This window comes from Sciurus carolinensis, chromosome 4, assembly GCF_902686445.1.
Source record: "Sciurus carolinensis chromosome 4, mSciCar1.2, whole genome shotgun sequence".
Taxonomy (NCBI): domain Eukaryota; kingdom Metazoa; phylum Chordata; class Mammalia; order Rodentia; family Sciuridae; genus Sciurus; species Sciurus carolinensis.
This window is the reverse complement of record NC_062216.1, coordinates 165,757,343-165,778,558: the sequence shown is the minus strand read 5'-3', so window position 1 is coordinate 165,778,558 and position 21,216 is coordinate 165,757,343. Positions and strand designations below refer to the sequence as shown.

Sequence of the window (21,216 nt, the reverse complement as noted above, 5' to 3'; positions counted from 1 at the left end):
CTCAAGTGCTAAAGGCCTCCTGGCCCCAAAGTCGTGAGTGCTGTTGGCTTTTCCGCTGCGCCCTGAAGGAAGCGTGCTGCCTGTTTTCTGTGATGGTCTGACTTCTCTTGTTCTTACTTCTTTGGGGTGTATTATGCAGGTGGAATTAAAACCTGGGACCAGGATGTGTTGGTGTCATTTTATCGCCTTAGTTGACTCCATGAACTCTTCCACCACTGAGCGGGGGCAGTGAGCTGTCTTTCCTGGCCAGTTGGAGACCTGTTTTTGTTGGGTGTCCTCCTGAGCTGTGCGGTTGTAGGTCAGCAAAGCATGGTGACCAGATGCATCCGCCTGAGACTTTTAAGCTTATTGGTTGGCAGGATAGTTTTGTTTATAGAGCTGGTCCATTGGGTATTGACCCTTGAGCGATACACCTTGCCGCTGATTTCTAACAGAATCCCTGCTGTCAACTTATTTTGACCTCAGCGCTTGTCTTTTGTTTCCAAAGTGTGGAGCAGGAAAATTCTGGCAAATTACACAGCCTGTTTTTGCTGCCTTGTCGTTTGCAGAGAGAAGAGACTGAAGTGGTTGGCACTAACGTGTTGTCCTTTCCTCTCCCTCAGGTCCTGGCTGTAAGTTACCATGGCGCAGCAAGCTGCAGATAAGTATCTCTACGTGGACAAAAACTTCATCAATAACCCGCTGGCCCAGGCTGACTGGGCCGCCAAGAAGTTGGTATGGGTGCCTTCCGACAAGAGTGGCTTCGAGCCCGCCAGCCTCAAGGAGGAGGTGGGCGAGGAGGCCATCGTGGAGCTGGTGGAGAACGGGAAGAAGGTGAAGGTGAACAAGGACGACATCCAGAAGATGAACCCCCCCAAGTTCTCCAAGGTGGAGGACATGGCGGAGCTCACGTGCCTCAACGAAGCCTCGGTGCTGCACAACCTCAAGGAGCGCTACTACTCAGGGCTCATCTATGTAGGTGGCTCCCGGGGCCGGGGCCGGGGTGGGGCAGCTCGGAGGCGGGATGCTGGTGTCTGAACGTCCTGGTGGAGAGCCCCATGGCATCACCTTGTCACTTCCCTGTGCAGCCGGGGACGCAACAGGAAGCCTGCTGTAGGCCACACGTAGGAAGAAGAGCCTGCGCGCTCAGGGCCTCCCAGTTGCTGGCCTTGGTGGAACCGTGCAGGTTCAGCCAGCGTGGTAGATTCCTTCTCGCGTGGGGTGCGCTTTCCTGGTTCCCCACCTTGTTCCTCCCCTCTCCATTTGTTCCAGTCTTGGTACTCTGCCATTTGTGCCTTATGAGGCCAAGGCTGTGCCTCCTTCTTGGGGACTGTGCTTGGAGCAAAGGTGAGCCACCAGGAGTAAGGTCGGAAGCCTAAGTCCCCTGGCACCTGAGCACCATGCCAGTGTGATGAAGGGGAAGTGAATGCAGCGTCCAGGAAACAGCAGGTGCCAGAGACCAGGAGCGTTGTCTTCTCTTTCCTCTGGGGCGGCTATGTTTGCAGAAGGACAGTGTACCACAGTGTGAGAGAACGTAGAGAGGTGTTCTCCCAGCCTCTCAGTGAAAGGCCCCAACTTTTCTGGCCCTGGGGACACCAAGTTTTCTCTTGTATCAACTCCAGATTTCTCTGTTCAATTCAGATATTTCCTTCTGGTGTTTGTCCCAGTGGGGAAGAAATACCTAGTTCTTGTTCTTTCTGAAATAGCTTCTTTATTTAAATATGCTGTTACAGACACCTTGGTCCGCTTGCTCTCAGGGCCGAATGACAGTTCTCAAAGTTTTTGAACAAGAGTGTTATTATAGGTACCTCTTGGTTATCACCCATCCCCTCATTTTGCTGATGGGAAGACCCAAGTCCCCTGCTGAGGGTTTGCTTGTGGTCACGTAGGTTATGGAAGGAGGCTGCGGGCTCGTCCTGCTTACAGAGGTGGTGAGGCCCCCCAGGACCAGCCTCTAATTTTCTATGATTTCCGGGAGACTCCGGCATGTTTTGTGCGGTGCTGCCCACCCACTGGATTGGTACCTCTGAGTGCATTAAAGTGTGCTGAAGCTCTCAGTCAAGTCCCAGGCCATCGCGGATTGCCCTGAACCCTGACCAGGCCAGACATGGAGGACTGTGTTACTTGGCGATGGCTAAGCTGGTGCCTGGTAACCAGGGCCTGTGTCCTGCCTTGGTGTCCACCCTCTCGGATGAGCCTGATTAGCCAGGACCTGTCCACAAGTAGATAGAATAGTCTCATCTCTTTACAGGCCAGCTTGGCACAACCTTCTACTCTAGTATAGGGGAAAAATTGAGGTCCAAGGTAGCAAGGGACTTAACATGGGGTCACGTAGCAGGACATTGGCAGCAGAGAGGTTGAGACTCAGGGTTTCCCGACTCTCCACCCAATTTTCTCTCATCTATCTTTTAATGACAGTATGTATGTACAAATTAAAAGCCCCTGAAATTGAAAGCAACACTGAAACTTACCGTCAGTGGCCTGCAGAAAACCAAGGGCCTTTAAGGAAGCAGCCCCTGTTGTGGGGATGATACAGGAGCCAGGGTCCCTTGGGCGTGGGGCGCTCCTCTTGGCAGGTGTTATTGCTCATGTCACAGCCTCTGTGTGCCACTGAGCTAAAGCGCCTTTGATCAGTAAAGCAGAGCACGCAGGAGCATGAGTCAGAGCCGGGGACCTTGATTAGAGCCCCCTCCCGAGCCCCGTACTGACCATGCGGAGCAGCCACACGGCCTTCTGCAGAGTCCTGTGAGAGCCTGGCGACACCCCAGCAGTGCCTGCACTGTCCTGTGGGAGGGAACTCGGCCCTCTGGCCCTCACTGGTGTCCAGGTGTGAGACAGGCTGGCCGCAGGCGAGCAGCCACGGGCATCAGGTTGCACGCAGCTGAGGGCAGCTACTGTTGGAGCGTCTGCCTCGCGTGCTGGAGGCCCTGGGTTTGGTTCCCAGCCAACCAGCCAACCAACTTCGGCGCCTTTGGCTGAAGGTGACTTCAGGTGACTTGCAGGGCTCTGTGCAGGTGGTGTGGTGGTGGCGCCAGAGCGTCTCTCCAGAAGCCTGCTCGCCTCCCTTGTGCACTTCCTTTGCAGACTAAGCGTGTCACTGGAAGGGAAGCCACCGCTGACCTGCTGCAGACCCAGCAGGTGCAGAGCCCTGGGGAGATCACGGCCTCGGTGGCGTTCGCAGCCCTGTCTCCCCACACAAGGTCCCGCATTGTGACCGCGGAGCCTTTGTGCCACGTTTGCCTGGCATTGTGGGCGGCGCGGCTGATTCTGCAGTGCAGCTGCTGTCTTCCTTGGCGGGGCGAGGCCCTGGGACGGGGGCGGCCCGCACAAAGAGCCTCTGTGGCCTGTGAGTGAGCAGCTCCCTGGTGCGACCGAGTGGGGTCAAAGCCAATCCTCAGCGTCTGTGCTGCTGTGAGCAGCCGGTGTGGCTGCCCCCTGCCACCTGAGCTGGTGTTGCCACCGCGCTCTGCTTGTCCCCTGGATAGATGGGCTCCTCCCACAGAACTCGGAGCCCCCTAAGCCCTTCCTCATGGCCATCTGCCCACCCAGCCGACAGACCTGTCCTAAGGACCCTCTGTCCCCTTTTGCTGTGCTGCCAGCTGTTTCTAAACATCTGGCTCCGTGGCACTCCCTGCGTGTGTGCCATGTGTCATTGGCATTTATTGGTCTGGATTTCCTAGAGTGTGGGTTTTCTCAAGCCCAAGAACAAAGCTCAGTTGTTTGGCGCTCCTGGGATGACCTCACTGCTCTCTGGCCTTCTGTCTTGTCCCCACCCATCACTCGCAGGGACACCAGAAGAGGTCCCTGCCTGATTCCCTTCCACAGTCCCAGGTCCACGCCTGCCAACTCCACATGTGGACTTCCTGATCTCTCGGGAAGACAGTCATTGGAAGGGGAAGTGGCTGATCATCCGGGCGGAAAGGAAGGCCTGGGTCCCTTCCTGCAAGCCCTTGCCTGTCCCCACTCAGTGACCTTCTCACGCAGACCAGTGTGTGGTTGGTGGTGCTACCCTCAGTCTAGTTTTGCTTGGAAATTCCAAGGCCATTTGGCCAGTGCCTGGGGAAAGCCTTTGTCTTCACACCTGGTTCCTGTGCGGGCCTTATCTTTAGGTTCAGCCAGAAGATCTAGCCTCATTTTGGGGGGACTGGAGAGGGCACAGGTAGAAGGGCAGGGTGCAGTCCCTCAGGGTGGCTACTCATGCACGGAGGGGCTATCTGTGAGCAGCGAAGCATAGGCAGCCCGTGTGAGGAGGTCAGGGTGGAAGGTGGGTGCCAGGGAACTGGCTTCCTCTGCTGCAGAGGCCAGCACCGGCTGCCGTGAGACCTGTGTGTGCTCCCGCTCAGCCTAGTACCTGTGCCCCTCCGTGGTCCCTTCACTGAGCCAGGGCTGCAGGCAGTGTGACGCCTGTGTCTATTTCCCTAGGAAGATGGTGCTTGGGTCGCGCCAGCTTCTTAGAGATCCAGGTCCCCAAACTGAGCACCTGCCACCGCATGGTTTGGGGTCTCATGTAACTGTTAGGAGTCTGCAGGGTGGTTGGAAGAAAAGCATTAGGAAATTTATTAGAAAAGTGAGTAGCGATCACAGGTAACGTGGGCTTCCCTGGAGACCGAGGAACTGCCGCAGGAGTGGCTCCCACCTGCACGGAGCGGCTCCCCAGAGCCACACGGGCACTGTGCTAAGCACTTGGTGTCATCTCCACCTCGTCACCACCCAGTGCAGAATGGACCTCTGTGCCTTTTTACAGATTGAGTAATGGAGGGAGAGAGGCCAGCATGCTTGCCCTTGCTGGGGATTGAACTTGGGCTCTCTGACTCCTGGACTTGATTAGTCTGTTCAAGTCGGATGTCCTGTATTGGGTGTCTTAGGTGCCTCACATGAAGGGGTTGACTGAGTTTCCCTCCAGAGAAGCCTGGGCCTTAGAGAAGGCTCACAGGGGTCCCCAACGTGGCCTTTAAGTTTTCGAGGGATTTGAAAGCCTCCAGGGAGAGGGGGCTGTGAGTGGTCCAGAGCCCACTGAGGATCCGGCTGGTTCCCAAGCACCATGAGTGGCGGCTCCACCGCCCTCGAGGGACCTTCAGGGTGGAGTAACTCGGTTTCTACTGAGTTTTCTGGGCTGCAGCTGACGCCTCTTTGTTCACCTCTTGCAATGACAGACACATCGCTTGTTCTGGGGTCCGAGTTTAGTAGCTGGCCTCTGTCTGCTCCGCCGCGGTCCTGCCTGGTGTGTGACTATCCACACATAGAGCTGGCCGCTGCCATGGAGTTGAGAAGGCAGAGAGGGTGCTGGTGACCCCGCCTGCAGCGTGGTGCCTGGACGCGCTTTCATGCCACGCCAACTGGCCCTCTAACTTTTTTTTTTTTTTTGCGGTGCTGGGGATTGAACCCAGGGCCTGTGCTTGCGAGGCAAGCGCGCTACCCACCACGCTACACCCCCAGCCCGCGGCATGGCCTTGACGCAGAGCCTTCTGTCCGTTTCCTCGCTGTTGAGATCGAGGCTCCTGACCACTCCTGCTCTCTCTCTGCAGACCTACTCAGGCCTCTTCTGCGTGGTCATCAATCCTTACAAGAACCTGCCCATTTACTCCGAGGAGATCGTGGAAATGTACAAGGGCAAGAAGAGGCACGAGATGCCGCCACACATCTACGCCATCACGGACACGGCCTACAGGAGCATGATGCAAGGTGAGCCCGTGCGGCGGGCTACGGCTTCAGCCTCGGACACCCTTGCAGGCACTCCCTCCCATTCGCTGTCCCACTAGCTTGGCGGCTGGCGTGGGGCATTGTGTGGTGGCTGGCATCACCTGTAAGTCATCGTATGGGGACTGGGGCCAGGGCTGGTCAGAGGACACATTGACCTGTTGGCAGCGGGCTCCTGTTCATCCTGGGCTGCTGGTGCGGTCGCCTCCCTCTCCTCCCGGCTCCTCCTGGTTCCTCCCTTTCCTGCGTTCTCCCCTCATCTTATCTTGCTCCTTCGCCGTGGCTGGAAATGTGCTTGAGTTTTGTCCATCTTTGGAAAAGAGATGCGAAGCCTCTGGGGCGTCCACACCCCTCTGGCTTGCCCCACGCTCCCTGGCTATCAAGGCGAAGTGTTTTGGAGGACGGGGCTGGACTCCCACCTGGTTCTGCCTCCAGTCGCGCCCCTTGCCCGTCTTCTGGCCCACAACGCGGCCAGCTGCGAGGGAGGCCCCTGGTTCCTGGTATTGGAAGCCCTTGCACTCCAGAGTTCTTGTCTGACTCCCACCCCAGTGGGGGGGCTTTCGCCCACTCCCCTCCTGCAGCCTCCCGGTGGCTCCTATCACCGTTGCCTCCGCTAGCGACTGTCTCCCCGTGCTCCCTGCCCTGTGTGTGGTGCTCATCCACCTCCCTGGCCTCTCCCCAAGGCTCCTTTGCATGATGGCTTCATCTGCTGGAGGGGCTCCCCCAACACTGTGACTGAGAACCGGCATCGTCACCCAGTTGCCACCAACTGCTTCTGCCAAGCTTCCATTCCTCCAGGCCTGGCAAGCTTGGCACGCTGTTCTCTCCCTCCTTGACTCCCCTAGGTCAGTCAGGACTTCTGTGCTTTTTTTCTTCCACCACTTCTGACCCAGGCCCCCACCTTGCCCCCCGAGGCCCTCCAGTCCCCAGCTGGCACAGTTCTTGGCCTGTGCTGTCTGTGGTCTTGTCACCTCCACCTCACAGAGCCCAGCCTGGTCCTCTGTCTAGAATGCAGGTCATGCTCTTTGCCCCAGAGGCCCCACTCGAGCTCCAGCAGCGTGCAGCCCCCTGCACCACTGGCCCCTGCCCCTCCCAGCCTCGGCTACAGGAAACCCCTTGGTTCTCCAGCAGGTCTCTGCTTCGGAGTGCCCCACCTGCTGCTCTGCTGCAGTGCCTGGCAAGCCCCTGCTCCTCTTCCGTTTCTTTTCTCCCTGCTGTGTGGCAAGGGCTCGTGTTGCTCTGACCCGAGCTTAGCCGGTACCTGGCCTGCATCACCCGAACTCAACCTGGCAGCCCGTGATCTCCTGTCTCGTATTGGCAGTGTGTTTTTACGTATCCCTCTTTCAACGTGGTAGTCCATCTGGGCAGTGGTGGTGATGAGTCTGTAATAGCAGCTTCGTCCTAGGCTAGTGGTTTCCGCTGGGACGTGTCTTTCCCGCACCATGGAGGTGTTTCGCTCTTAGGCTTATGGATCATGTGGGGTGTCCAAGTTTGGCCTAGCCTTTGGCCTATGTTCATGTCTATCAAAATTCCTCGCGGAAGCCAGCCCTTTGGTTTTAAAGTAGGATGTCTGTCTCAGAGTGCTAATGAGAACAGTCTGGTGGAAGAATATTCTGTGAGATTCCAGAAGAGCCTGAGTCTCTGTCTCCAGAGGTTATGAGTCAGTTTTCTCTTGGCTGTCTCTTGGCTGGCCTGGAGCAGGAAGTGTCCTCTGGGGTCTTTTTGAGACCTGAACTACTGAAGGAGGGCACGTTCCCACACTTGGATCTGGGACCGAGCGCTCATCCAGCCGCTTTTCTTTTCTGCAGTCCCTTCCGACAGCTGCAGCCTGGCCATCTAGTGTATGGTTCCGGGAGCCTCGGGTGCTGGAGCTGGGTCTTCAGATGTCCTTCAGTAACTTGTGGGACTCTTTCCCCAAGAGATTTGTCGATTTTTATTTATTCAACAATAGAAATTTGGCTTGCCTGCACAGTTCTGTGTGCCTGTGTCCTGCACAGGTGGGAAGTACCTGGGGGGGAGGGGGATGTGGGGAACTGGAACTTCCTTTGTCTTGTCCCAGCAGAATGGATTTAGTGGGAACACGGAGCTGCCTGACTACGGCAAGGGTGAGGGGGCGGGGGGCGTTTCCGCCTGGCCGGGACCAGCCGTGAGTGGTCTGCAGTGGGAGGCTGAGGTCTGGGCTTGCCTCTGCAGAAGGCAGGCTCCTCGCTGTCAGTCTCAGCAGCTTCCACCTTGCCTTCTGCGAGGCGTCCGACTGGCGGTGGCTCTTTAGCTCCCACACTGACCAACTAAGGATGTTTCCAATCTGTTGAGAAGTTCCTTCCCCGCTGTACACAGTGGACCTGCGAAGCATTAGCAGCAGCTCTGGTTCTCGGGACAGGGAGGAAGTTAGTAACAGAAGTTGCTCTATTACAACAAGATGGTTCACTAGTGAAGAAAGTTCCCAAGAGGAGCCTTCGGTTCTTACCCTACGTCAGGGTCGCGGGCCGAGCCCCGCAGGCTGCTGAACTCTCCTCCTCTCCCTTTCGGAGTGAAGTCAGCAGGAGCCGCCCACCTGACTTTGGTGGCAAAGAGGTTGGTTCTCTGTCACTCACATCTTAGTAGGTGGGGCCAGATGGTTCCTTTTCTTCTTTTTCTTAAAGCAAGAATTAGACAAAGCTTTCCTTCCTGAGCTGACTATAGCTTATGACATCCTAGCATTTATTCTGCCAAATAGGGTAACTGGTGCCTTTGGGGACAGGACTTTGACAAGACAAGCTCCTTGACTTCCCAGGGACTTTCCTGTCTCGTCTGTGGAATGCTCTGGTTGGCCTCTACAGTCCTGCTTTCTGCCTGGGTCCTGCAGTCATTAGCAATAGTATCCCCTCACTTGGAAATCAAGTTTGGATAATAAATTATGTGTTACTCTGCCTATTTGTCAGACTGAATCGGGATTCTCTAACCTGGCCTTGGTGACATTCGGGGCTGGGCCAGTCTTTGTTGGGGAGGTGGGGGACACGTGCTGAGTACCACAGGACATTCAGAGTATCCTGGTCTTGGTTCCCTGCATGCCAGTAGCACCTTCGTTCTTCAGTCTGACAACCAAAAATGTCCACAGATGTTGCCACCAATTGTCCCATCCGGCAGAATTGCACCCAGTTAAGGATCCCTGGATTAAGCTTTGCAGATTGCTTTTACTCTAGTGTCAATTCAGTCAATCAGTAGTGGTCGCCTGGATCCTGTGCTGGCATGGATTTGACCCAATGCCAAGGAATGCTGTGATAGACTAGTACTGCCTGCCTTGGGCACAGGATGGGGCGTGGCAGCACATGGTGCCCTGGATTAGGCTGTGGAGATAGGCAGTGGGAAGCGCCAGATGGCCGAGAGGTTTTGTAAGTATCCTGCCGCTGGGGGCCTGGCAGTCCAGGTGGAGACAAGACATGTCTGCAGACGGGTTTGTGGTCAGAGCTGCATAACAAGACAAGCCACTGCCAACACCTGGTGCCAGCATGACTGGGACAGGTGTCAGGTGACGTGGAGTTCAAGAGAGGTGGGGGGCGTCACCTTCTGCAGAAGGCCAGCAGGCCCATCGGCAGGCGCGTCCAGTGCCTGCAGCCGACCCAGGCAGTTTTGTTTGTTGTTTTGGTCTCCAGCCTTGGGCTTCGTTAAAGCTGGCGACATGGTCGCTTCTCCCTGTCCACCCTGGCTCTACTGTTTGGTTCTTTCACTCTCGTGGCCACTCATGGGCTGTGAGCCTTGGAATGGGGCCATTCCTCAGCACCAAAGGCTCTGAGGTTGGAGAGAGTGTGAGCCTGGTGCTGCTGAACCCTGTGGGCAGGCACGGGCAATAGGGGGGCAGTAGGGGTGCAGGTGAGTCCCAGGGTGGACCTCAGCCAGCACCTGAATCTGAACATGCCTGGCTGGGCTGGGAGGTGGCTCTTCTGGCCCACTCTGTGGCCAGGCCCCCGGTCTCCACGGGATCTTCCTCCAGCCCCCTCTCTGCAGCAGAGGTAGAGCAGTAGGAACGTCCTCTGGCGTCCATTAGCTGCAGTGCCAGGTTTGACTCACTTTCAGTGACTCTGGTACTTTAATGAGCTTCTAGCTTTTCTGGGGAGGCAGCAGCAGGGGCTGCTTCCATTCCAAGCCTAACCCACTCGGAGCGTTTGCTCTGTGCTGCCCCCTCCCACCCACCTCTGCCTCTCAGTGAAAGCTGCACCAGAAGTGACCTGTCCCTGAGTAGTTGCTCGCGGGCCAGGTGAGTGCTCACGTTCCCCTCAGGGGTTGACTAGCCTTGTTGGATAAACGGTGAAGGGTAGAATTTCCGTGCTCTCTTCCCACCTGAACAGCATGGTCCATCTAATCGCAGGTGAAGGGACAGGCTCGGCTCGTTTGCTGGCTTGAGCTCCGTGGGTGTGCAGGGCCTCCTAATTCCCTGGGCAGGGCCGCCGCCTCTCTTCTCCCGGCCAGTGTCAGCTAGAGATCAGGGGCAGGCGAGGCCTCCCTTCTCCTCTGCCCACATCCTCCCTACCCTGTGGAACTGTCTGCTTCCCAAGGTCTTTCTCAGAAAATGTGCCTGCTTTTGTCGGAGGCTGGGGAAGTGCTTCAGGGTGCAGAAAAGCAGCGGCCCCAGGACAGGCCTCGAGGAGCCTCAGCAGCGGGAAGCACAGAGCCTTGACTCCACTCCAGCAGGAATGTGCCGCCACAAAGGCCACGCTGTCTGCCAGGGAGGCCTGGGCCAGGCCCTGTGCATCCCCTTGTGCCTAGAAAGGCAGTGTGGCTTACTGGGGAGGGCCGGGACCTGCGCCTGCATAGCATGCTGTCACCCTGGGTTGTCCGAGCACCTGCTGTGCACCAGGTACTGTGCTGAGAGCAATCTGGCAGGCAGTGGATCCTGTCTGGAGGAGGCCTCTGTCCCCAGAGGCAGGCTCATCAGCTCCTTGATGAGTGTGAGGCTCCCATACAGGCAGCGTGCCTGCTGAGCCTTCAGGGCCACTAGCGTAGGGTGGGTGTGGAGAGCCACCCAGCTCTCTAGGTCACTGGGGGGGCCTGGGGGCCTCTTGGCCTTAGCTTTAGGGAGGCGCTTGCCCTGCGAACACAAGGTGTGCTGGAGGAGACCCGGGGCTTGGACGGGATGGAGTAGGTCTCTGCTCTGTCACCTCCTGACTGTGGCCTGGCCGGGGCTTGGAACCTACGTTTTCTTGGAGCCTGCGTTTTCTCTCTGCTGCTTGGACTTGGGAAGACTTCCACGAGGCTGGGCTGAGAGTGACCAGCACCTCTAGTCAGGGAAGTGGGAGACAGCCTGCAGCGTCCTGCCTGAACCGCCCCGGTGAGCCCTGCCATCTCCCTGTCCTGACCACACTCCTGTTCGCCCAGCCAAAGAGCCAGCTGCTTCCTCCAGGTGGGCTTTTAATCTCCTGAAAGAGACTCCTGGGAGAGTCCAGGGCTTTGGGAGCAACAGGCCCAGGACGTGACTGGTCAAAGCGCCTTCCCTGGGGCCTCCATGGAGCACCATGGAGTGGTCAGTCGTGGCCGCAGCTCTGTGGCACTTCAGAGAGTGCCTTGCTGCTCTAGAGTCTGCTGTCCTGCGACCCTGCCCGCCGTGCTCCGGTGGACCTGGGAAGCCCTCTCCACGCGGGCCCGTGGGCCCTGCTGATCCTGGACTGAGGAGACTGTTTTCTTCCAACCCCCAAGAGAAAAGCACAGCCCTGGGCCGGGGCTGCCTGAGGGCAGCGTGGCCAGGCTTGTCAGTCTTGTTTCCAGAAAACCTTCTGGGAGAGGGATCTGGTGAATAGAGGCTTTTCATGGACAGCTTTAGGCTTCCTTTTGTTTTGCTTTTAATCCAACCCAGTGGGCCCCTGCTTGGCTTGGGCTGGCTGAGTGGGAGATAAGAAGAGTGCCCTCTTGGAACCTGGAACTTCGGGAGTAGTTGGAAACTTGACCCAACGTGTTAGTCCTCCTCCCCACCCCAAGACACACAGCTCCTGCCCCGTAAAGCCCCTAAGGGCCCAGCCCTCTGTGCTTCTGACCCACGCGCACAAGCTCCCTCTGGCTGTCCTGCTCCGCTGCGTAGCTGCAGACTCCTGTTGCGGCCCAGGACGCCGGGACTGGAGGTGGTGTGTTGGGAGAAAGTCGCTTTCCTTTTCTGGTCAGATTCCTGGAATTAAGCTGTCAATTCAGAACAGAAATCAACAAGCTGGAAGCCTGCAGGTCTCGAGCTCTTCCGGTCTTGGCCCGGCCGCTGGCCCGGTGCCGACTCCTGTGATAACTCGAGGACCCGGGCTGTTCGTGGGGAGGTGCCCTGCACTCCCGCCCCCTGACTCTTCACGCGGTCTTTCCTGACCAGCACGAGCTGGGCCACGGGTGCAGGAGGGCCCGGGTCTGGGCTGAGAGAAAAGGAAGCCACATTCTGCCCGCGGTGGCCAGGTGCCTCTGCCTGGACTGGCCGCCCTCCTCCAAGGCAGCTGGAGCCCTGGGTTGTCCAGGAAGCAGGTCCTGGGACTCACCTCCCGGTGTCCTCCAAGCGGCTGGAGACCTCTTTGTTAGGGCCCTTGGTGCTCGGGAACCGGGATCCTCCCCAGCATCCTCCCCAGCATCACCTCGCAGAGCCGTCTTGCTCTGTGTCCTGGTGTTCCTCCCTCCTCCTCCCCTTGCTCCCTCCCTGAGGCCCAGCCTCGGCCGGACTGGGAGCCCTGCTTATTCTCTCCAGGGTTCTGCAGCAGCCCCTCCCACCCGCCTCTCCTTTTCCCCATGGGGAATGTTGGTGAGAGCCAGGTGGGGCTGAGCCCTGCGAATTTCTTTCCTCTGGCCTGACACCTGCTGCAGCTGCCTGCCAGGCAGCCTCTCAGAGAACATTCCCCCTGACCCTGCCCTAGAGGAGGTGGAGGCCAGCCAGCCTGGCCCTCCTGCCAGGTGGCCTCTGCAGGGAACTGCTTGTGTTCTGCTGGTGCATTTTGGCCAAGAGAAGCCTGGTCTGGGGCCTTGCTTGCCCTCTGACGTAATGAAAGTCACGAGCAGTCCCAGGAGCCTGGTTCATCCTGGTGGAGAGGGCTGCCCTTCCCTCCCTTCTGCACCTGGGGACTTGGGCCTTCCTGGCAGGCTCAAGCCGAGGGCCTCACTGAGGAGCACGGGGGTCATTCGCAGAGTTGCTGGGCCTCTTCCAACTGCCCCTGACTTGGATTGCTGCCAGGTGAGCATCTCCCTGGTTCTGGGCCAGCTGTGTGCCCTGGAGACTCAGGAGGTGCAGCAGAGTGTGCCCGCGCTGTCCAGGGCTTCGTGTTGCCTTTGACTGCTGGGCGGACAGGCTGCCAGGACTCCGCTCACCCGCTGACCTGCAGCCTCTGCCGATGGGCAGCCTGGCCTCTGCTGTTTCCCACCCTGTCTGCTGCCAAGTGCCTGTCCCTCAGCTGTGCACCGGGCTGGCTGTGGGGAAGCTAGCAGACCAGCGTGGAAGGCCTGCCTACCTGTTGGCGGACTGCAGGAGCCCTGGGGACGAGCACCGGCAGCAGGTGCTCTCGCGGAGGGGAGCCTGGGAGGAGCAGGAGCCCGGCACCAGGGTGCCTGGCCCACTCTGTGACTGACGGCTCCGACAGACTCTTGAGCTTGGGGGACCTCGCAGCCGGTCTCTAGGTCGAGGCAAGTGAATCTACGCTCTCTGAGGCTCCCAGCCGGAGTGTCAGGGCAGAGCCCCCAGGTCTACATTTGGTTTAGTGCTTTGCATTTGACCCTCTGACCCAGATTCTGTCCACAGAAAAGGGACTCTAGAGTCTTGGGGGCTGTTCCATTTCTCAGTTCCCCAAAACCCGTGCAGCCAGAGGTGGGTCCCAGGGCAGGACTGTCCCACTGTAGCCTTGTAAAACTTCCTCCACAGGAACCACTGCAGGCACTGTCCCCGCGAGCCTGGCCATGAGTCAGTCCCCGGCAGCGGCTGCTGGTGAGCCAGGCCCTGCTCCCTTCCTCCTGTACTTCCTGTTGGGCTGATGTCACAGCTGTGTGAGCCTCGTGGCCTTTTATGGACAAGAATCAGCCAGAGCTCCTCTCACAGAGGAAGTGAGGGATAAGGCCCCGTCGCTGTACCTGGGTTGCGTGCCCCGGTGGAGTACCTGCAGGCAGGCTCCCTCCTCCCACCTGACCGCCTTCTGAGTGGCTGGAGGCACCTGTGCACACTGGGCAGCCACATCAGCTCAGGTGACCTCATCGCATTGGCTTGGTCAGCCTTGGGGCTGAAAAATCAGGGAAGGGAATGGCCTGGTCACTGAGTGTGTAGCTCACGCAGGCCTTTCCTGTGGTTCAGGATGGCTCTGGGGAGCTGGGGGGCTCTGACTTGTTGAGGACAGCAGTCGGGGTGCCTGCCTGCATTTGCTGGTTCAAGTGATTGTCCCCTCCTTGGGTTGGGAAGGTCTCACTTGAGGTAAGCCTGTTGCTGCTCTTTAAGACGCCGCAGCAGAAGGCTCACAGTCTGTCTCTATGCCCCCCACCTCCAAGATGGGGCAGAGACAGATGGGCTCAGGTGCCATCTGTCCCAGAACAGAATAGGGTGGTCCTTGGTGGCTGTCGTGCACTGCCCAGGACCAGGCCTCCTTCCGTGTGGAGGCAGGAAGGGCATGTTCAAATAAGCCTTGGTCCCTACAGGCCCAAGTAAGTCCAAGCCAGGACAAAGAGTGGCCTGGACTCTGGAGTGTCCTCGTCCACTGAGATAACAGCGTGGGGCCAGGCTGATGGCACGAGTGCCAAGGAGGGTCCCTGCCAGGATGCATGGGAGGGAAACCAAGAGCCTGCTGAGAATTCTAGCCATGCCACCACCAGAAGAGGTGTTCTGGGCTCAGGAGCAAACCCCAGGCTGCTGTGGGAGACAGCAGGGCGGTCACTCCTGCCATAGTACCTTGCACGGTACCCTGTGGCCACATGAGCCGAGATGACAGACTGATGCCTACCGAGAGGTTGCAGGCCCTGGGCAGGTGTGAGGGGCCACTCTTAACCCCGGGCAGGTGGACTTGGGATGCTGCAGGTTGGGCCAGGGTGAAGAAACTGGTAGCGTTCTTCCTGGAAGCCCGAACCCAGGAGAGGTTTCTGGCAAAGCAAAGCAAGGTTCCTTTACAGTGTGTTCAGGCTGTGTGGACACTGGGAACCGAACTCAGGAAAGGGAGGTGGTGGCCCGGTGGGGCGGAGGTGGGGATGGTGGGCTGCATGGGGGTTGATGAACCCAGCCCTGGGGTTTGGGAACCTGGAGATCACACAGCTGCTGTGAGTGTGTTCACGTATGTCTGCACGTGTCCATGTGATGTGCCACGCGCACCTGTGGACGCGTACCTGTGGCCTTGAGCACATGCACACGGGCACCTGTGTGCCCAGGCCTCTTGGGGACAAGTCTGCACACGAATCCCCGTGTGTTTGCACCCTGCTGTGCAGGCCTTCCCGTGGGGGGACTCTGACTCCTCCTCACACGCTTAGAGGAATTCCAGCCATTCCCGGGACTGGGCTTGGGGAGCTCTGGGAAAACGCTTCCTTCTGGAAGGGATGGAGAATGTTTCCTTTTATGGTAGCGTCGGGCGGCTGCCGCTCACGGCTCGTCAGCACGCGCAGGTGCATTCTTGTGGAGCGGTGACTAAACATGCCCGCGGCTGGGCAGGCCACAGGGAGCTGAGCGGGGAGGGCAGGCCCCGGACAGCCCTTGCCTGTCACGGCACTGTCAGGGAGACAGGGGTGAGAACCGGTCTGAGCTCCCCCCGCCTTGGTCCCTTCTGTCATCCCTCCTGTCTAATCGAGGCTCGGCCACACTCCAGTGTCTGGCCTCGACGGACTCTGTTTAATGGGAAAGACAAGACTGGGGGGAGGAAGGTGACCCCAGGTCGTCCCCCAGGGCTCCCACTGGAGTCCAGTGTGTGTGTGTGTGTGTGTGCGCGTGACCGTGCTCCCCGGCCTCCTCATCCTGTAGATGTGTCTTGAGGGGACTGGGAGGGGGCTGCAGGGGCCGCTGCGGTGGTGTGGGTGAGGCCCGTTCCTCTTGCTGTGACAAGAGTGAGTGCCCAGCCCGGGCCTTGTGGAGAGCTCGCTCAGGGAGGGTGGTCAGTGCCTGCTGCATCTCAGCGCTGACTTGGCCTCCCTAGCCAGGAGCCGTTCTCCCGTGTGGCGGAACCCTGGGCCCTGAACCCCGTGGCAGCCGGGGTGAGTCCTGTGCAAACCATCCGCACCCTTGTTTCCTGCCTCTGACTGAGAAGCCAGTGGCCACCCTGCTCCTCCGCTGTTCCTCCTGCAGCCCTGACGCTGCCCTGGCCACCCTGTCGCAGCAGCTTCATGGTGGGAGGTGAGGAGGCTGCTGTTTGAGGAGCTCACTTTGACAGGTGCCGCGGCAGGGCCACATGTCATTTCTTCCATGGACAAATCCTGCAGGGGAGTTGGTAGCACGTCTGCTTTGTGTTAGGGAAACGGACAGCCAGGATCACACAGCTGCCTGCAGCGCAGACCTGGAGGTGGCCCTGCCGATTCAGGCCGCTGACGTCCGCGTGGCGGAGTGCTGCGGTGTGGGAGAAAATGGGGAACAAATGAGTTGGTGATTTAGCTGCTGCTGAAGATTGACACCCAGCACTGACCTGGGCTAGCCAGGTTGTCCTCGAGCCTGTCCATCAAGCTCGGCTTCAAGCGTGGGCACTGCTGTCCCCCTGGCAGAAGGAGCATGTTTATATCCTTCCTTGCTGAGCAGTTCCCACGGGCTGGGGATCTTTGCCAGAAGTTCCCAACACCAGGCCTGAGAACAAGCTGTCACGGACGCTTGTCAGAAGCAGCCCTTCTTTCCAAGTTCCCTCAAAAGTGACACCACGGCACACTTTGCATGTGCTGGACACCATACTAGTGTCTGTGTGTGTCATGGATGCTCCAGCTCAGAGAAGCCTGTGCGGCTGCTCCCCATGCCAGGGTTGACCACGGCAAAGCCCTCCTGCCCTCCCGCTCAGCCGCATTCCTTCCTGCCACAGGCCCATGTCTGCCGGCCCAGCACAGCAGCAGACACAGAAGTGCTGGCTGCACCTTGTGCTCGGCGAAGCAGCCTCTGGGAGCTTTCCAGAGATCTGCTCTCTCCAGTGTGGGAGGAGCAGCAGGCCTGGTTCCTGGGGTGGGGTTGGTGGTCGGCAGTCTGAGCTCCTGAGGCTCGGCCGCATGTGAACGTCCTCGTCCAATGAGGCCCACGGTCAGTCGGCCTGTCATGGCGGTGGCGAGGGTCCTCTGCAGGGGTGGCTTTGAAGTCTGTGCTTCTTGACTGGGAAATGGGCAGCTCTCCCCAGGCCAGAGGGGAGGCTCCTGACTCTTAACCAGTGTAACCAGGTGTCTCCTTTGTTTCAGACCGCGAAGATCAGTCCATTTTGTGCACGTAAGTGTTTCTGTGTCCGGGTGCTGGGGCCTGTCTCCCACCTTGTCTGCTCTGTCCTGTCTTTTCTCATTTGTTTTCTCTCCCTCTCGATGGAACCCAACCTTATTCTTGAGGAAGGAATATTCTCACCCTGCTTGGAGCCAGGTGATGAGTCCTGTTCCTGATTTAGGCTCCCTTCGCTGCCCAGGGACGGGAGTTAGGGTCATGTGTCTCCTGCCTGCTTCCACAGGCTTCACAGGAGCAGGTGCACTGGAGGGCGGGTCGGGGGCGTTCGTGGTGGAGCAGAACCGAGAGTCTTCTCCACCAAGTCCAGTGGGGACCGACCGCCCTCCTGAGCCTTCCAGCAGAGTGCGTTCCCTCCAGCTCTGAACAGGCTTTCTTTACCTAGACTGCGGTTGACGCTGGTAACCTCTGAACTTAACAAAGAGATAAAGAAACCCCGTGGCCAAGGGAGTTAATGGTCAGGACACGCCTTCAAATGAAGTTTCAAAGGAACATGTGTTAGTGCCTTTGACCCCGAAGTCAACAGCTGCTGCACACTGATTCCTAAAGCATTTGGCTGCAAAGGCTGCCAAGTGACAGGGCAGGCAGCGGACATGAGCTAACTTTTGACCAGCTTCTGGAAGGCCGTGGGAAATGGTCTGAGTGAGAACTGCAGAAGTTCGCATCTCGTGGGCTGTCCCCTTCTCTGCCAGTAGCGTGGCTCCCTGTGGACTCCCAGCACAGGGCAGAATGGTAGATAGCGTGCTGCAGAGGGACAGGCCAGGGAGGGGTCCTGGTCTCACCCGAGGACTTGCTTGACTCTCTTGCAGGGGAGAGTCCGGAGCAGGCAAGACAGAGAACACCAAGAAAGTCATCCAGTACCTGGCCCACGTGGCCTCCTCACACAAGAGCAAGAAGGACCAGGTGAGTGCCGGGCCGCCCTCCCTTCGGGGCCGTGGGAGGGAGGATGGAGGACTTGATGATGGCGGCTCCCGGCGAGGATGCTGTGGGGAGTGAAGCAGAGGCCCACCCCGCCTTCGGAGGTGGCAGCACAGCACGGTCCCGGGAGTGGCCTGGTGGTGCCAGCCCGTCCTGCCCTCAGCCTCCCGACCTTCCGAGTTGCTGCGGAAACCAGGGTCTGCTTAGCGGCCCTCTGGGCTTGGCAGCTAATGCTGCAGAGACGCTCGAGGCTGGCTTCTCAAGTCGACGGAGGCTCTGAGGACCTCAGGCAGGCCTGCCTTGCGTCCCCGTTCTCTTCCTGCGGTTGAGATGCCTCTGGGTGGGCAGCCCCTGAAGGAGGGTAACTGGAAGGTGGTCTCACTCCCGCTTCTCTCCCTCTCCCTCTTGGTGGACTTGGTGACCCCAGCGGCGTCCTGGTAGGTGAGCTGCACGAACTGCACGTCTGCACCGGAATGCGTGTGCCGCCATCGTGTGCCCTTTTCCGTGGTTTTCCTAAGCAGCTTCTCACTCCTCACCGTTGTCACTTTCTGCAGCTAGAACTCTTCTCGTAGGCTCAGCTCACTGTCTTGCAGGAGGGGCTGGGTGTGACGCACAGCGGCCTCTCGTGCACTCTGAAGGGACAGCCCTGCAGATCGGGTTCAGCCTCCTCACCTAGCTGTCCTCAGACTCTGGTGCTGCCCAGATTTCCACACAACGCATGACACCTGTCGTGTCCCGTGCAGCGGGCAGCCTTGCCCTGTGGAGTGGGTGTGTGCTGTCCCGTGGCCCTCGCGCTCAGTGACCTGGACTGGGTGTGCAGGCCAGCCCCTCACCTGCCACCTCACTGCTGAAGCAGTGCCACAAGGCCCACGTGGAGCTTCCCGGGCGGTCAGTCCTCAGCACGAGCGCGGGCACTCTCACACTCAGGCACACCTAACTGCCGTGCGAGTGCCCGCAGTGTCTCCTGCCACCGTGGTGGGGGCCCTGCTGTGCTGTACCGTAGTCCCACCTACATGGAGGTGCGTGTCTGCATGGGACCCGGCGTCCCACAGAATGGCCTCGTGCGCAGCCTTCTGGAGTTGGGCCAGGAGTGACTTTTCATGTGCCAGGCTTCCCAAGACTTCCTGAGTCTTTTTCCATGGGGCGTCAGGAGTTATATTTAGAAACTAATAAAGTCTCTCTCTTCCCTCCTCCACCACCATTTTCCATTCTTTTTAGGAGGCCTATTTTAAAACCAGAGCTGTGAGGTTAGGAGTTCTCTAGCTGTGGTTTTCCTTCTCTGAATTTGCAGTAAAATTCATTTCCCCGCTATTTATTGAATGCTTGGTATGTGACTAGTTCTCGGCAGGGTGACACTGGGGTCCCTGCCCTGGAGGACGGGAGATAAGACCACAACCAGAGAGCAATAAAGGAGACCCACGTGCCTTACGTCTGGATCTCCGGCTGTAGCTAGAAAGGTGGCCCCGAGCACCCCGACCTGTTGCGGGGACCAGAGGGGCTGGTGGGAGCAGAGTTGTCAAAATCTGGTGTGTGGAGGGCACCCCGTCCCTGGCTCTGCGTCTGGCTGGTGTGGCTGCACACAGGTTGCCCCTGGTGTCCACTCACTGCTCCGGCCCTGAGTGTTGAAGGCCCTTGGCTAGTTGGCTGGTTTCTGCGCTGTGATTTCCCACCTGCAGCTGGGTATGAAACACTGGAGACTCTTGAGCTTGGTTGGCTGGTCTAGTATTCAGGGGTGTGTCCTGGATCTCTGGGACAGAGCCCTTCCTCTCCCTCACTTGCAGTGACCCAGTTGACCATTCCCAAACCACCAGACACAATGTGAAACTTCGGCCAGAGCAGCAATTTGGCACAGCTGAGCTCAGGTGGAGGGTCTGTGGGGTATTCTCCCGTACAGCGCACGGTGGCCTGGGACCCCTGCCCTGGCTGCCGTCTTTTAATGCAGTAGTTGGAGCCCGCCAGCAGCAACCCCACTGGCAGAGCCTTTCAGAAGCCGGATGGGTCAGCCCAGACTTAGGAACGTGCACCGTCTCATCATTTCGTGCTGTCGACTTCGCTGAGCGAGCCGAGTCTGATAAAGAGAAACCCTGCTCGGCCGTCCCTGTCTTCAGCAGGGAGCTCTGCTGCACATCCAGGCTCTGCTCCCAGTTGCCCCCGGTCCCATTTCCACAGCACTCGTGTGGTTCCGAACGGGCCTCAGCTTCGCCTCTAGCAGGCGGGCGTGGACTGGGGGGCCACACTCCCGTCTGTCTGCGGAAATGGGAGCGGCTCCGCCAGCCTGGCAGCCTGGCCTGTGCTTTGACAGGAACATTTCCGTGGGTGGGAAGCAGCTCCCACCCAGATCTGGCTCTGAGGGCTGCCTCAGCCGACTTCCCAGGGGCCCCTTCCAGGCCCGCCTGAGGCTGGGTGGAGCCAGTGTCCAGTTACCACATGGAGCATGCTGTGAGGCAGCCTCCGGCCCCTCAGCCTGGCCCTGCTGGCCCTCCTGGCCCTCCTAGGGGCAGGGCACCCCTTACCCGTGTGGCCCTCAAGTGAAGGCTTCCCCAGCCCGGGAGCAGCCCTGACAAGGACGGCCGTGGAGGAGGCGGCTCTGCTGTTCCTGGGCTGCCGCTGGCTGTGGCAGACCCCAGGCACCCTCAGTGCCTGCAGGGAGCTTCGCTGGCGTGCCGCAAGGCTGGGGGCCCTGCCTCTCGGGAGCCCTGCTGCGCGCGTCCCTCATCGATCCTAGGCTGCAGCGGATCCCAGAACCTGCCTCCCCCACCTCGCCCGTGCCTGTGCCTTCCCACCGCCTAGGCCTGAATGGGTTCTTCCTGAGAGGGCTCCGGCTGTTGCGGGGAATGAGTGTCTTGGTCATTCCCGCGTCTTCGGTACAGGATGTCTGTCTGTTTCCAGAGTTGATCTGAGTTGGTGGGTTGGAGCCCCCACGTGGGACTAGGGCAGGTGGAGGTTGTCATGGTGGCTGGCGGGTAAGGTAGGGAGACTTGAGCTGCCTGCCTGCTTTGCTGGATGGTAGCTGCTGCCTTGGGCAGCTCATTCTTCCCCCTCAAGCTTGGCTTCCCCTTCTGTGAGACAGAGCTCCTCCCTCCCGCCTCCCGCCCCCCGTACTGCGAGGATGCAGGGGCAAGAAGGCACGAGGTGCCTTTTGTCTGCCGCCCAGCAGCAGGGCCCACCCTGGTGAGCAGCACAGACCCGGGGTGGCCCTTGCTGAGCCCACATTCAGATACCTGCTGTGGCAGGAGTAGGTGTGGAGGTGGCAGGGCAGGGTCCGGTAGGGACAGTGAAGT

The 21,216-nt window shown here is 59.0% G+C and overlaps 1 protein-coding gene across 1 annotated transcript in view; it reads left to right on the top strand.

Annotated features, from left to right (window-relative positions):
• Myh9 (myosin heavy chain 9) overlaps positions 1–21,216 on the top strand; it is an 80,878-nt gene that overhangs the window by 28,542 nt on the left and 31,120 nt on the right. Inside the window, exons 2-5 of the mRNA XM_047547962.1 lie at positions 603–954; positions 5,505–5,661; positions 16,987–17,014; positions 17,827–17,920. Coding sequence (XP_047403918.1) covers positions 622–954; positions 5,505–5,661; positions 16,987–17,014; positions 17,827–17,920 — 612 coding nt within the window. The 5' untranslated portion in view covers positions 603–621. The remainder of the gene's footprint in view (positions 1–602; positions 955–5,504; positions 5,662–16,986; positions 17,015–17,826; positions 17,921–21,216) is intronic.